Source organism: Argiope bruennichi, chromosome 7, assembly GCF_947563725.1.
Source record: "Argiope bruennichi chromosome 7, qqArgBrue1.1, whole genome shotgun sequence".
NCBI classification, from domain to species: Eukaryota; Metazoa; Arthropoda; class Arachnida; order Araneae; family Araneidae; genus Argiope; species Argiope bruennichi.
In genome coordinates, this window is record NC_079157.1 from 36,987,260 (window position 1) to 37,002,643 (window position 15,384).

At 28.3% G+C, this 15,384-nt stretch overlaps 1 protein-coding gene across 6 annotated transcripts in view; it reads left to right on the forward strand.

Moving 5' to 3' along the window:
* Positions 1-13,999, forward strand: part of LOC129974901 (RNA-binding protein 25-like) — a 51,108-nt gene extending 37,109 nt beyond the window's left edge. For all 6 annotated transcript variants that reach the window (XM_056087683.1, XM_056087685.1, XM_056087682.1 and 3 more), the window contains 5 exons: positions 350-623; positions 2,957-3,261; positions 6,587-6,733; positions 8,866-8,976; positions 13,279-13,999. In XM_056087683.1, the coding sequence (XP_055943658.1) occupies positions 350-623; positions 2,957-3,261; positions 6,587-6,733; positions 8,866-8,976; positions 13,279-13,305 (864 nt within the window). In that variant the 3' untranslated portion in view covers positions 13,306-13,999. The remainder of the gene's footprint in view (positions 1-349; positions 624-2,956; positions 3,262-6,586; positions 6,734-8,865; positions 8,977-13,278) is intronic.
* The last annotated feature ends 1,385 nt before the right edge of the window (positions 14,000-15,384 follow it).

A 15,384-nucleotide genomic window follows, 5' to 3' on the forward strand; every position in this document is an offset into this window, starting at 1 on the left:
AGGAATTAGATGATTTGCTGTAAAGAAAAGTTGTTCCTTGATATAATGTATAGTAGAATAGTTCCTCTGTCCTCTTACTTTTAATTGTTTTGCAATGAATTATTATTGGGCTCTTATCTATTTAGAGCATGGCTTTTGTTTTGACCCTCCCTTCATTTGCTATATTACATAGTAGTTGAGAGAGTTAAGTAAGGAAAAATAAACATGTTATGGTGATAAGACTTGATTATTTTCTTTTAAAATAAAAGAAAATATCAAATTACAAGTTTTTTTATGCTATTAATTTTTGATTTTCAACTGTTATTATCCAGATTATTTATACTGGTTTCCTTGAATTTCTATATTTCAGTTATTGATGGAAGAAAGCCGTCACTTGGAACCTCCCAAGCCGGAATCTCCTGAATCTGAGCCAGAACCGGAGATACAACCTTCTCCTGTTAAAATGAGATCCATACCGAAGACCATATCTTCTCCTATATCTATTGAAGAGAAATTTGAACGGTTATCATCTAAGCGACCTATTCCAGAAGAAGAAATATCTCAAAATAGTTTCTCAGGTTTCTCTGATGTCATCGCTCAACCTGAAGAAACCAAACTTATGGGCTTCACAAGTTTGCGACTAGGTTTGTTCCTTTCCTCGTTCCTTGTACTTTTTAAATCTTCCCATTGTCATGTGTATGAAACATGTGACCTATGCAACTGAAAGTTGGATTATTTATCCATTGTTGGTTGGCAAAATTTGTTATATTTATGTCAAAAAAATTTAGTTTTTATTGATTAGTTTTTTGTGTGAAAATATATTTAAGAAATAATTTTAATTGGTAAATTGAACCTTATATTATAATCGGAGTTAAAAGTATTGTTCTAAAAACATTCATTTATAAAAATTTCCTGTTTTGAAATGACATGCCACGTATTTTATATACAAGTCAGAAAATTTTATCTTCGTAATCAAAGATTTGTGAATATTTGTTTGGGTGCTCTTGCACTCTTGTTGGTAAAAATGAATGAAAATATATGCTTTTAAAAAAAATTCAAGCCTTCATTTCTTTTCTTCTCATTTCATGTCTTAGTCGTAGTGGTGCAAAGATGAACAAAAAGATTTTGATGAAATAAATTTATTAAAATATTTTTTACTTAATGTTTTAAAATATTATTAAATTTTAGAATTTTTGATTTTCTTATTTTAATATCCTCTCTATATAGTTAGATTTCAATCAAAATTTCAAATGAATCATATTGTAATTTAGTGTCAGATGTATAAAATAATTTTAAAAAATTGTATACATTAAATGGACATATGATTAGTATTCAGCTATTAATTTTAATTGAATTGGTTTTGATAATGGAGATGCATAACTTAGGAGCAACTTCTCGAAATTTGAATATCTGATATATATAGTATATATACACCAAATAGTGATTAAAATTTTAAGTGAATGATTAATTTATAAATAATTTTATCATTGATTTTTCCCCCCAGATTTTGTGGAACAAGAGTATCAGTTGATATTAAAGTTTAAAAAAAAAAAAGGAAAGGAAAAGGGTGATTTATTACTACCTTTTCCCTTCCATATAAATAATGGTATCAAAAATCCTCTTTTGTATAAAGCGTTTTAAATATTTCAACTAACTTTGAGGTTATTTTAAATAAGTTGCAGTTATTGCAGCAGAGTGTGCTTCTGTCGCTTCTACTAATCTCAAGGACATCCATTCTTTCACTTTATGCATGAGCAGTTGCTAGGTGTTTTATTTATTAAATATTTCTGTAAAATGTTTCAGCGTTTTTATATAGGTTCTCCTGTTAAACTTGCTTAAAATTTGATTTAACTCCTTTTAGAGCATCTTGCAAAGAATGAAGCACTGTCAAAACCAAATGCCCCTTAATTAGAGCGTCACGTGCATTTCTTGCAGTTTAGCCTAATTTGCAAAAAAAAAAAAAAAAAAAAAGTATGAAATCAGCAACTTAATGATTTCAGTTTTACAAGTAAGGTGTATAGTATACAACTACTTAATTTGTATTAATATAAAAAATGTCCTACTGATAGAAATGAATAAAACAAGCAAAATACTCAACTTTTAAATATACCTGCAAAAACAAATAATTTACACATGGAAACAAAATTATAAATATTATCCATACAAAAAAAATATTTAAAGGAAATTAAGCCATAATAATCTGTGGATATTGAAATTCCCAGTCCTGGGAGTTCTTACTGACAAGTTCATCTTTAATTGTGTTTTATTTCTGAAGACTAACTAATAGTAGACTCAGAGTGAGAATCTAATGGTATATTTAACTATATGTGTCTTTTGCATCAAAGGAAAATTGCTATCATTTCACATAATCTTGGAGGGTAACACTGTCTCTAATCTGTGCTAACAAAATAAAGCTTAACATAATCCCAACTACTAACACATAAAGCTTACTAACTTACTTATTTACTAATTACTTACTATTACTTAACTTACTTATTTACTAACAAAATAAAGCTTAACGTAATCCCAAGGTTCCTACTAACACATCCAGAAATATTTCACCCTCACCCCTACAACAGTCTGCTGAATGCACTTTCCTGAATTCTTTGAAAGAATGAAAGCAAAGAATAAGAAACTTTTAAATTGTCCTTGTATTTTTAAAGAGCTTTTGTTTATACCAATAAATTTATTAAATCTAGAAGTGTGGAATAGACACTAATACTTGTACATGAAAATCAGTTGCCATATAATTTGACTGTTGAAGAAACCATTGCAGCTTCACAGTATTTAATAGCATTTAAATATTCAAATAGATTGTTCCATTTAAAATTCACTAATACACGGCAATGGCCTGTGCAATGAAGCTGAGTACTTCACATGAACAAGACCTTGGTCCTGGAGGGGTTAATAACATTTTAAGGCTTTGTGGGTCAACATTTCATCAATCAATATTCAGTTTGTCATTCTTTATTTTCAGGAGGAAGTCCAACTCAGCAACACAATTCCAGCCCTTCTGTTCCAGCCAATAATAATCATGGTATGCATAAAAGAAAAGTGACTGTTGACGATGTGTTCAATGTGAATGATGAAGAAACAGAAACAAAAAAGAAAAGAAAGCTCATTCCTATAGATGATAATCATGAAGATTCTAAAAGTCCAAATTCTATCTTACAAATGACAATAGAAGAAAAAAGGAAACATATAAAAAATTTAATTGAAAAAATTCCTACTGAAAAGAATGAACTTTTTGCTTATAATTTAGATTGGACAGTTGTTGATAAGGTAAGTGCTAATTGTTTAAGTTGTCTTATTGCCAAGTGTGTTTTTCAGATACCTAATTTTATTTGGTTCTTTTGCATTCTAAATAAAATAATGTATTATTTCTTTTTGCTTATGTCATAATTATGACTTGCATTCAAACTTTATTGTGGTCCCATTCAAATGTTCTCTTTAAAAAGGGGCCAATTTTGGTTTTTAAAAAAATTTATTTGATTGTTTCTATATTATATACAAATGCATTGCTGGAAAAAAAAAACTGTATTTAAATTTATACTCTTAGTATACATTGTACAGAAATCGGTCTTGTCAGTTTCTGTATGAACACTTCAGACATCTTAATTAGATGCTTTTGTAGCTGCAATTAATTCAATACTTTGCTTATCTAATTAATAAAGTGGCAAAATGTTATTAGAAATGTTTGGAAAAGGATGTGCTGTATCAGCAAAACCTCGATTTCATCAGAAGAAGGAAATAAATCGAAATGAGAGATAAAAATAACCATCAAACTGAGTTGAATCGAGGGTAAAAATAGCTTAACCATTGCCAGACAAATAATCATTGTGATTCGTGTTATTAAAGCATGAAATTTTGTGAAATAACTGTATTATATATTTTAGAAGTAATGAATATACATTTTAATCTGGCCAAGCAATAATTTGTGGTACACTGATTTCACTCGATTTATATTTTTCATTCTTATTAAACAACAGGGTGATGTTTCAATAAAACTGGCCATTTTTACTGACCAGCTTGTTCATTAGGCTTTTAAATATTAATATTGAAGGTTTATTTTTTAAATTTTACCTTGTTATTTGTTAAGGCAAAATATTATTTTAATTAATCAAAAGCAAATAAAAAAGTGTATATATCATGAAATAAAAGTGGAAAGGGAAAACCTACTTTTCTTTCCCATATGTAACTCGTGGTAATTACTCATCTGGAAACGATGAAGCCTATTTTTTAATTTTAACTAATAGCTATTTCTTGAATTATTTTACATCTTCTTTCCTCTGAATGAATAATTTTTAGTTAGCCGTATTCAGGGCATTTCTAAAAATATTTTCCAGCTTCATTAATTAGCAAGGTGTTGAATCAAGTGTAGACATAGCAATTTCTAATGAAGCAATATGCAGTAAGAGGGATTTCTGTGCATATATATAATCTCTATTAATTGCTTGATAGCAGAATGATCAATATTTCAGGAAACAACTTAATTGTAGTTGTTAATTCTACTTACCAAATTTATTGTATAACTGATTTTACAATAGTGTGTCTCAGAATCCAGAGGTGAACCTTTGAGTCTCTATGCTCTCAGTTCACCACATGCCAGCATTAATATTCATTATATAATAAACTTAATAATAAATTCTACTAAGTTATATTTGTTGTAGATAAGTTAGTATGTTTCTGCATTAAAAGAAAGTTAGATTGTGTAATTAATGAAGAGAAAGTTTTACTTGATTTGAATTATTATTATTAATTTGGCTAAAAAGAAGGTGTAATTCATCTTTAAAAACTTTCTTCCTAGTTTTAAGTTTTTTAATTATGATATTTCTATTTAATAATTCATTCTCTTGCAAATAATGTATAAAATATTGTTGTCTGTTTGAGGAGAGAGATGAAATAAATATAAAGCTATCTTTGAAAGGGGAGGGGCAGATAAAAAATATTAATAAAATTACAAACTTTCTTGGCTAGTTTAAAACATTAATGGTAATTATGGTAATTGTCTCCTTTTTACCCCCCCCCCCCCATCTACCGTTAGCTATTATTAGTTATGAACAATTTTAAAAAAATTCCCTATGTAATGGAGGAACACATTTAATGTCTGTAAGTGCTGCTTTATAAGAAAATGCAGCATAAGTTGCATGCTAAATAATAATAAGTTAATATTAAATAAGCAGTTGCACATTAAATGAATCAAAAATAAAATACTATAATATTAAATTATTGCTTTAAGAAATAACATCTCTTGTAGCAAAAAATATTTAGATTACATATTTCTTTGATTATTTACTAGAATTTTATTACAATACAAAAGACAAATATTTTTTTCTAACTAGAGGGAAATAATTTTCTTTTAAATAATTAGATTTTGTTTTTAATCAAGTTTTAGGAATTTTCTTCATGTTTTGAGTTACTGTTATCTTTAAAAGTTTTGCTCTAGTTATTATTTTATAAACGTGCAGATATAGGGTTGCCATACCACTGAGAGAAATAGAAAAACACAGGGAATTTAAAAGTCAACAGAGGAAATGCAAGGAAATTTTAAAACTTTCATAGAAACCGGAAAAAGCACGGAGAATTTTAGTTTTTCCCCCCCATTTAAAACTTGCCAAACTCTAAAGATTGCAAGAATAAAAGATCGTAATCATAACTTCTAAGAATGAAACAATACCATTCATGATTGTATAATGTAGAAACTTGCCCCTTTTCTTCTCCTACCCATTTTGTATAGATCAGTTCAGTTTTGATTTTCAAGACATTTGTCCTTTTTTCCATGAGATTCCTGAATTGCAGTTAATGACTAACTTTGTAACTGCATGAAAGAATAAGATACATTTCTCTGGTCGGAGAAGCGTGGTGGTATTTAACTACCATATTTGAGTTTATTGAATGATTTGCCTATTATTTGTGAAACTGTCAGATTTTTCAAAGTAGATTCGAGAGGTTATTTTTTAAACAGTGAACTGCTCAAAATTCATATTAAATATGAATTGGCAAAAATCCATTTGTTGTACTGCTTGCTTTGTAAGAAGATAATATGCTTAAGTAATATGGGAAAACTTACTAATCTTGGTAAAAGAGGAAAACATGCAAGAATGCCTGCAAGTTCAAAAAAGTCATCATTGATGTTGTACCTAATATCTAAAAAGAATACAGGGAAATATGACATCAAATCCAAAAATGTCAAGTTTTATGTCAAAAAATAAATCAATTTCAAATTTTTTAATTAAAGAATAATAATTTAAAGCTGAATTTTTATGGGCATTATAACTTTTAATGTATTCAATGATATAGCGGAAATATTTTCACATATGCTCAATGAAAGTAAATAGTTTCAAAATGTACGTTAGGCTGCACAAAAACGTTTCACCTTATTTGTTAAGGAAATCCATGAACTGATGACTGAAAAATCTGTTCAAATTGATGCCCAAATACATCATTTGGCAAAAATGAATAAATAAAACAAAGTAATCATGCTTTGTAATGTTATTTTGTTAAGGTTAATCATTAAGCAACTTGTATCATAGCAAAAAAGTTATATATATATATATATAGTTTGATATATTTCTTCTTATCTCACAAAATCATTTCATTTCTGTAGATTCTTATGGAAAAAAGAATAAGACCTTGGATAAACAAAAAAATAGTCGAATATATAGGAGAAGAAGAACCAACTTTAGTAGAATTTATATGTTCAAAAATAATGGCTGGTAGTGCAGCACAAAGCATTTTAGATGATGTATCAATGGTAAGCTCTTTGTCTTTATTTTTATTTTGAATAAATGGATTTGTAAATTCTTATTGATTCCTAGTTTAATTTTCGAATTTATGAGAGCATTGTTCTTTGTATATTAGATAGCTCTTAATTGCCATGAAATAGTTATTTGTTATAATAATAAAAGAAAAAATTGAATTAAAATCGAGCTTTTAATTCAAAACATTGTAATATAATAAGGTTTTAGAATTGATTTAGACTAGAATTCTGTAGTTTATGTATAATGATCTACCTTTTAGGATGTTTTGCATGTTACATAATGCAATGTGCAGATCCTATAACATAAAACCAGCTGATTCAGTATAAATATTTTCAGAATTTAATGCAGGGGTGTTTGTGCTCCGGGGAAACCCCGGAATTCCGGGGATTTTGAACTTCGATACCCGGAAATTCCGGGGATCGTCGTTCAAAAGGAAGTAGGAATAATAATGAATTATTTATTTTGATCTGGGTAATTTTGTTTGCTTTGAAAGCAGAAAACGCAAGGTCAGTGTGTGTGGTGAAAACTTTTCCTTTCTTTCTCCAAAGGCAGTGATAATGCGTGAAAAGGGGGAAAAAACTTGTTTTTTGTTCTTTCCTTATTGTGAGTTATGACTCATTCCCCCGGTTCTCGGACATTCTCTTCTGGTTTCTTTTCGGCAAGTAGGCGCGGCAGAAAAAAAAGGGAGAGACTGCGTTCGACCAGATGTGCGATCACGTGACTCTGGATTCAAAGGTCTTATCTCTCCTGGCGTGGCGCCAATAAGTAGAGAAGGGGGATTTTTCGCCGTATTAGCTATTTGTCATTGATCGCTTCGCAACTTTTTTTTCTCCGCTGTGTAAAATTTTCGTTTCATTTATTGATGCATGTGTAAATTTTTCGTTTCGCTTATTGAAATATTTTTTTATTTATGTACGCAAGAGAATTTCACTTTGAAATTTCAGCATATGAAACAGAAATTACCCCTTAAAAATTCATATCTGATTAGTTTTACAGCATTAGATCCAGAGCTAAGAGGTAAAACCAGTACAATATTAGCTTTTGAAAAATTATCATCTTTTATGTCCCATATTTTTAGTGATAATGAAAAGTCAAAAGTAGAAACTGAAATAAGGTTATACCAGAGTGATATTGATATCACCAAAGAAATGCTCTACACATCTGATGAAAGTGGAAATCAAGTCAAGTGTACAATTGATAAATATTGGTCTAAAGTTTTTAATTTAAAAGATGATTTCACAAATGATTATAAGTATCCTACATTAGCTAAATTGGTCAAAGCCTGCCTTAGCTGCTTCCATGGCCCATTAGTGGAAAGTGCATTCAACTTAATGGATACACTTGTCACTGACTATAGAACCTCTCTTAAGATTGATTCCCTAGATGCAGTGCAGACTATTAAATATGATTTAATGGCTTCTAAAGAAACCTCATGTGAAAAATATGGCTCAAAAAATCCAATGACTGGTCCAATTCACAAAGATCTCTTACTGAATATGAACAGAAGTTGGAAAACATATGAAGAGGACTTAAAAACATGTATTTCAGATGAGTCGCCTATAAAAGTCTCTGAAAAACCTTCTACATTAGCAGAAAAGCAAACTGCTTCTACCTCTGCATGTGCAGTTCTCGAGGAAATTTCTTCAACTGTAAATGAGGAAAATAAAAGTCAACCTTCCTGCAATTATGGAGTTCACCACAAAAGAAAGACAAGCCCACAAACATCAGAAAATAAAAAAATAGCAGCAGAAATTAGATAATTTTTTAAAAGAATTAATTCAGGTAATTTAAAATATTTGCATAAAATGTAGTAGTTTATATGTTTGAAAATTTATGGTTATTAATTTTGCAAAAAAAGTAATTCATTGAACTTTTATAATTAGGTCATTCAATACTTCATAATTGTAATTTTTCATTTCTCCCCCCCCCCCTTCTCGAAACTCCAAAATGCCGGTAGTAAGTCCGTAAAAGTTTCAGGGGATTTTTTGGGGTCCCACAAACACCCCTGTTAATGTGTTTAAAATTCCTAAATGTATTCAGATTTTACTATTACGAATTTGTTTTTAAAATATTTTTTGTTATAATAAATATTTTACTTAAAAAAAGTTTTTTCCCCCTTTTAAAGGTGTTAGATGAAGAAGCAGAAGTTTTTGTAGTCAAAATGTGGCGACTACTCATCTATGAAATAGAAGCTAAAAAATTGGGATTAGTGTGTAAACCTGATTCTGGTCTTCAGGTATGTCAATTAAATTTCTTTATTTATTTGACAAAATTTTTTGGTTTAATCATAGTTTAGTGTGCCCCAGAGTTTGTTGATGATATGGTGACTCCAAAAAGGCAAAGAAAATTATTTCCCTAGTAATCCTAATACTGATTTGTTTACATTTTTTTTTCTTGTTGAGTTGTGCATTTACTGCTACAGTTATGTAAGAACTGGAAATTTAAAATGATCGACATCCATTAAAGAATTTATTTAAAATATGTTTCATAATTGAAAATAGTATTGCTTCTAATAAAACATTCAGTGTTATTTTTAATGTTTAATTCAGTGTTATTATTTGCAATTTATTGTTCTTTTTGTAGATTTCCCATGATTATTTGATAAAGTTTGTGTGTGATCAATAATCTGATTTTTGATAATTGGGATAGTCAGAAATTTTATGAGGAATGTTGTATTTGTGTGTTCGATGTCTATGTTTTGAAATACAGTGTGGTAATAATTAAACTTCCCCTATGAACAGCATCTACAATGCAAACGGGTGAACGGTTTGCAACAAAATTTGTTAAATAGACTATACACGAGATCACTTACGGAATTTAAGGGGGGGTGGGGTGTTCATTCCAAAATATGTCAGAGAGCGCTTTTCCGGAAAAAGATTAATTTTAATGCAAGAAACAATGCTCACATTTATTGACCAGTTTCTGAACACTTGTCATCAAACCACATTAAGTAAAGTAAGGAAAAAATAACAGTATGCTGTTTGGAGATGGGGACAGTTCAGTTTGCAGAAACAAGAACAGATTAGGATGAAATTGCACTAGAAGAGCAGTTCAGGATGATGTAGGGAAATATGCTTCGTGTGACCACCCTCATTTACCTGCAAAATTTCAAGTTGTTTGACAATGCGTTCAATAGCAGATCTTAACTGATCAATTACGATACTTCCCACATGAATCGTTGTGGAGTTTCCAGCTTTTCTCGGTTTTTCATTTTATTACACATAATTCTTGTTCTGGACACCCTGTACATATGGCACCAAAATGACATCTTTTGCATCACTGCAAATGTCTGCTGTTTTTTTATGAAAATTATTCCAAAAAATGTCTGCTATCGTTACTGTTGGGAAATAAGGCTTCAGTGCTGCATCTTGACATCATCATTGATAGATCATATCACTATCGATTTGAGAATGGCAAACTTTCTCTTCTTGCATAAATCATCATTCCTTTCCTTTTCTTCCTTTTATTACAAAATTTGTTGGGAATTTCACTTGGAAGTTCAAAGGAGATATACTAAAATTATACGTTCCCTTTTCATTAATATTAAAAATGCTAACTAAATTGAAACTTAAGTTGAACTTGACCAAACACAGACATATATTATTATTTATATTTTATTGCTTTTATATTCTGAATGTTTAAGGAAGATGGAGTATTTTTAATCTTTTATAGTAAGAATGTCTCTGTAGAATTAAGTAATTTTATCAGTTAAAGAAAACTGATAAAATTACTTAATAAGTGATAATTTAATTCTATTTCAATTACTTTATTTGACAACTAAAAAATCATTATAAATATTTGTATTTTCCAAAGTATGTTCACATTTCATTATTAAAATTTTGTTTGATTTCAAGTTTATATTTCCTTCGAGAATAGTTGCAAATATGATATACTTATTTAAATTATTAATGATTAAGAGTCAAATCAAATAAAACCAAGATCCTGAAGAAAAAAACATAACAAATGCATTTCTACGTTAACCCCCTAAAGTGCTTGGCAAAACAAATTGCACAATTTACAAATTATAAAATCATGACATTAATGTAAACTAACTTCCTTAAAATATATTTAATTTACTTTTAAACACATTTACTTAAATTTCTCAAAAAAAAAAAAAAAAATGTTATGCCCAAAAATTTACCGCAAGTATGGTAACCTTAATAAATTGTCTATATACTTCAAAATAGTCTACAATTTATAAGCAAGAGAATAAAAATTCACTAATCTTTCAGAAAGACAGTAACTTTTGCTCAGTATTTGAAGATGACAATAGAAATGATAAAATCTGAAAAGACAAGCTTAAGTGAAAGCCAGATATACTTAGTCTGTCACTTAAGCTAGACCATTGGGACAAAGTTTCTTTCAGCAGCATATAACATATACAAAATTGAATATATAACTACACATATCTCCTGCATAAAAGTAAAGTTGACATAAAAGCAGTACTGTGATGTTTTCTGCTTATGAAATGATGCATGTGTGAAGAATTTACAATCAGGTTATTATGTCAGGAATCCTAAAAGTTTTGTTTGAGAGAATGTTATTGAAACCATGAACAGTCTCTTAAGCTATTGGAAATATTAATTCCTTTATTGTGACTTTAAGATCTAAAACTAGGGTTAATGCTAAGTAAACAAAACTGAAAATTCTTGTAATACAATTTCTAATATTAAAAAAAATATATTTTATAGTTTGAAGTTTACAATTTGTTTCCTACAATGATTCCTCTCCTCTCCCTTTACAATAATTATGTAAATATATATATTTGTAGATGACCATAGTAACATTTTAAGAATTTTTTTTTCTCATTATGTTTGTTATCACAATAATGTTCAAGTTTCTTCAAATAAGTTTTCAGAATTTAAATAATAACTACAAATTCAAAATAATGATTCAGTGTTTATTTTTGTTTTACTTTACTGGTAAAATGAACAGAAACTAGCAAGATCGATTACAGTAAATAAAACATAATGCAATAGGTAAGAAATAAATTTATTATCCTGCAATCTATAACTGCGTTATATGCAAATTACATTGATTAAATTAAGAGAAATGCAGACTTTTAATATAATTTAGAAACCCATTTAATAAATTATGATTTGATTTTCTTATATACTAATTTAAATTTAGTCTTTATGCAATAACAATATCCTCATAATGTTCAATGTTTATTTTTGTTTTACAGTGTAAACAAAATTTACAGAGCTAGGTAAAATGGTAAATAAAATTGTAATATTTAAGAAATTAATTTCTTATTATTCTTAATATTATTGCTCTGGCAGAAAATAACGAGTTATTTTGATCAATAATGCACTCAAACACATTGCATTGTAAGCATACATTACCCCTAATTCTAAATCATTAGCATTTCAAACTTGATAATGTTAAATATTTATGTATATAAATTATGTATACAATAAATCTTAATAAAGAATCTATAAACAGCCAGAGCAAAAATTATTCATAAAGAAATAATATCATTTGCACTAGATTCTGTAAAAAAGTAATTCTATTCAACTGATTCATTACTAAAGTTGGTTCTTCTTCTCCTATATATTCGACAATTTTTTTGTTTATCCAAGGTCTTATTCTTTTTTCCATAAAAACCTACAGAAATGAAATGATTTTGTGAGATTCATGAGATTCTATTTCAACTTCCCATTTCTTATTTTTGAAGGAAATAAAAAGATAACACTATTCTTACATTATGTCATGAAACGAGTTCTTTAAGAATATATTGATAAAATAGCTTCATACCTTGCTGCTTTTGTAGAGTTCAATAACCTTTCTGTGAATGGCAACAATCCACTGTTTTCTCAGATTCACGCCTTTTGGGAAATTATAAACTGAAACCTTGAGTCCCATTTTATGATTTCCTTTACACAGCAACTAAACAGCATTTTATAATCCCCAAAAACAATGGAAAGAAAGATGCAAAACAAAATTGCTAAGATTTCATACTCAAGCTAGGTGGGCAAAGAACAAAGCATGAGTCAGTAGAAAGAATTATGGAAACATAACTACTGGATGTGATATCAGTTTCTACTGGATGTGATATCAGTTTTCAAGAAATTTTTCACTGTCACCTTATTTACAAACAGTTGTGCTGCTAGTGAAGCTGTAGGATGTTTATTTATAATAAAAAAAAAATTCTGCCCATTGCCTTCTTCAGATATCGAATGTATCACTTGTTAGAATTTTGTTTAATGTACAAACCAGTGCAGCCAATTTGCACAAGTTCATTGTTTCAGAATTCAAAGGAAATTCAGGAATTGTTATACAAAACGTTTTTTTAAAAAAAGTGTTCTTATATAAAATAATTGTGTTCAATAAATCTCATAATTCTAATTAAAAATTTTGGGTAACTAACTGTTTCACAGTAGTGTTTATATTGCGAGCTGTCTTGATTGGTGACTTTTTTCTGTTGTCATCTTTGGTGAAATAAGGGGCACACTAAACTAGGATTTTAGCAATTGTGTTTCTATTTGTTTCAAATATTAAAAGGGTGAATTCTTAACATATATTTTTTCTCTTTCAGGAAAACGTTGCTCAAGGTAAAACATGAAAATAAACCATTAGTAAGTGTCAAATTTATCTTGCTTCGGTACACTTTTACAGTGTTCAGTACTGAAGTCTTGTCCTGAGGATTTGATAGCAACTTGCATTGTAAATTATATCATCTCATTAATACAAAGAAGAAAAGTGTTCTCTACATTAACTAAATATTGTAAAATGTGAATAAATATCAAAAATCACATAGATTTCTATGAGTTTTGATGTCTTCACTTTTATTCTCTTTCTAGACATTAAGTTTTAAATGGACAGTGGACTTACCAGGTGAATATGCTTTAAATTTCCAGCAAATATTTTGATATCGTTTTTTTTCTTTGCTTGAAATAAGTTAACTGTTTTATGTCTAATTTATTTCAAGTATTTGTGTATTTTTCTATTATTATTATTATTACTTGGTGTTTAAATTAGATCAGTTCTATTTTTATTTCTTTATAATTTTACAGGATGCAAATATTCATGACTAAGAGTAACGTGAAAATCATTTAAAAATATTTATTGCTCTTAATATGTAAATTATAATGCCTCCCAGACGACCAATTTGGATGTTTATAAATAGAAAGTCATAGATACCTCTAATTTCAGATGAAAATTCATATTAAAATATTTTGTACCTCATCATTTTTTGTTAAAAGTAAATATTTTGTTAACTTTTGTTTATTTATGTAAATAAAGTTTTCAGTTAAATATGTATTGAGTGTTTACTTGAGTTTCATTTTTCTATTACAAATGATTCCTTATACTCATGTAATTGTTTTTTTGTTATTTGTTATTTCCACTTTTAAGATTTTTAGTCAATTGAAATGATTACATTTTAAAAATATAACATGTCCACTACAGTTGTATAGTCAAATCGTTTTAACTCTTTTAGTGTACTGTTAATCTCTGAGATGTAGTTCCAAAAATGAAATCTTATTGTGTAATAGTCTGTTTTAAATCGTTAATTTGAAACTTTCTGTCTGCCTTCAAATTTTCATTCCACTGAATATATTTCCGATCGTAAGCAGAGCATAAATCTGTATCTTTGAAGGTCTATTTCTGTATTGAAAAGAAACTTTGTGCACTGCTCAAGTGTGACCGACAAGTATATGTTATGATGATGTATAACTTCAGTTTTCTAGGGTTTTTCTCCCTCTTTATTTTTTAACCTAGTATGAAAGAAATATAAAATTTGAGTTGTCGAGCCTGCACAAGAACACTTGTGTTTTGAGTTGGAATGAGTATTTCATTCCCCCCTTAAATGTTTCACTGATAATTTAATTGCAAATTCATAGAATTTAAAAAAAGTAATACAGCAATCATATTGAAAAATATAAACTTCCAATACATTTAGTAAAGGAAATAGTAAACAATTTTCAGTCTTGAAACATTCATATTAGAATGAGCACCCCCATACATCAAGCTATTTTATCATTTATGAGACAAAAAAAGCAATGAAATGTAAAATAATATTTTATTAAAAATGGTTTTTTTTTTTTTTTTTGCAGTGCTAAGAAATCAATTTAGATTTGTAATGAGTTTTTTTTTTTTTGTAAGTCTATTTGAAAGTGTTGATTTCTAATTATTACATGAAGTCAGCCTGAGAAGAAATAAATAAATAGATGCATCCAATAATGCATTAGGCAACACAAAAGGTATAGTAAATAGTTTTCTGTATTGTCAGAGCAAAACAAAGTTCTATAAAAAAAATATACTTCCTTTGAAGATAAATTACAGCATTCACAAAAGAAAAGTGTACTATAAAATTGGGAATTCATATTTTGAAAAAGGAAATTAATAACATTCTGAATTGAGAAAGAAAACCTTTGATGAGAATAGGAAAAAAAGCAAATAAAAAAAAATTATTACAGAAAATGTCTTCGTGCAAAGAAGGATAGTTAGGTTTTCTAATTTTTGAAATTTTGTTTAAAACAGAATCCAAAATCTCAGAGTTATTTAAAAACTTGTAAATATATATATATAATATACAATAATAAATAAGGATTTGAAGTTGAAGTACAAGGAAATAAATTAAATCCATCATACCTTATCCATATGTATTATTTAAATCCAAATGATTTTTTCTTAAAGGTGG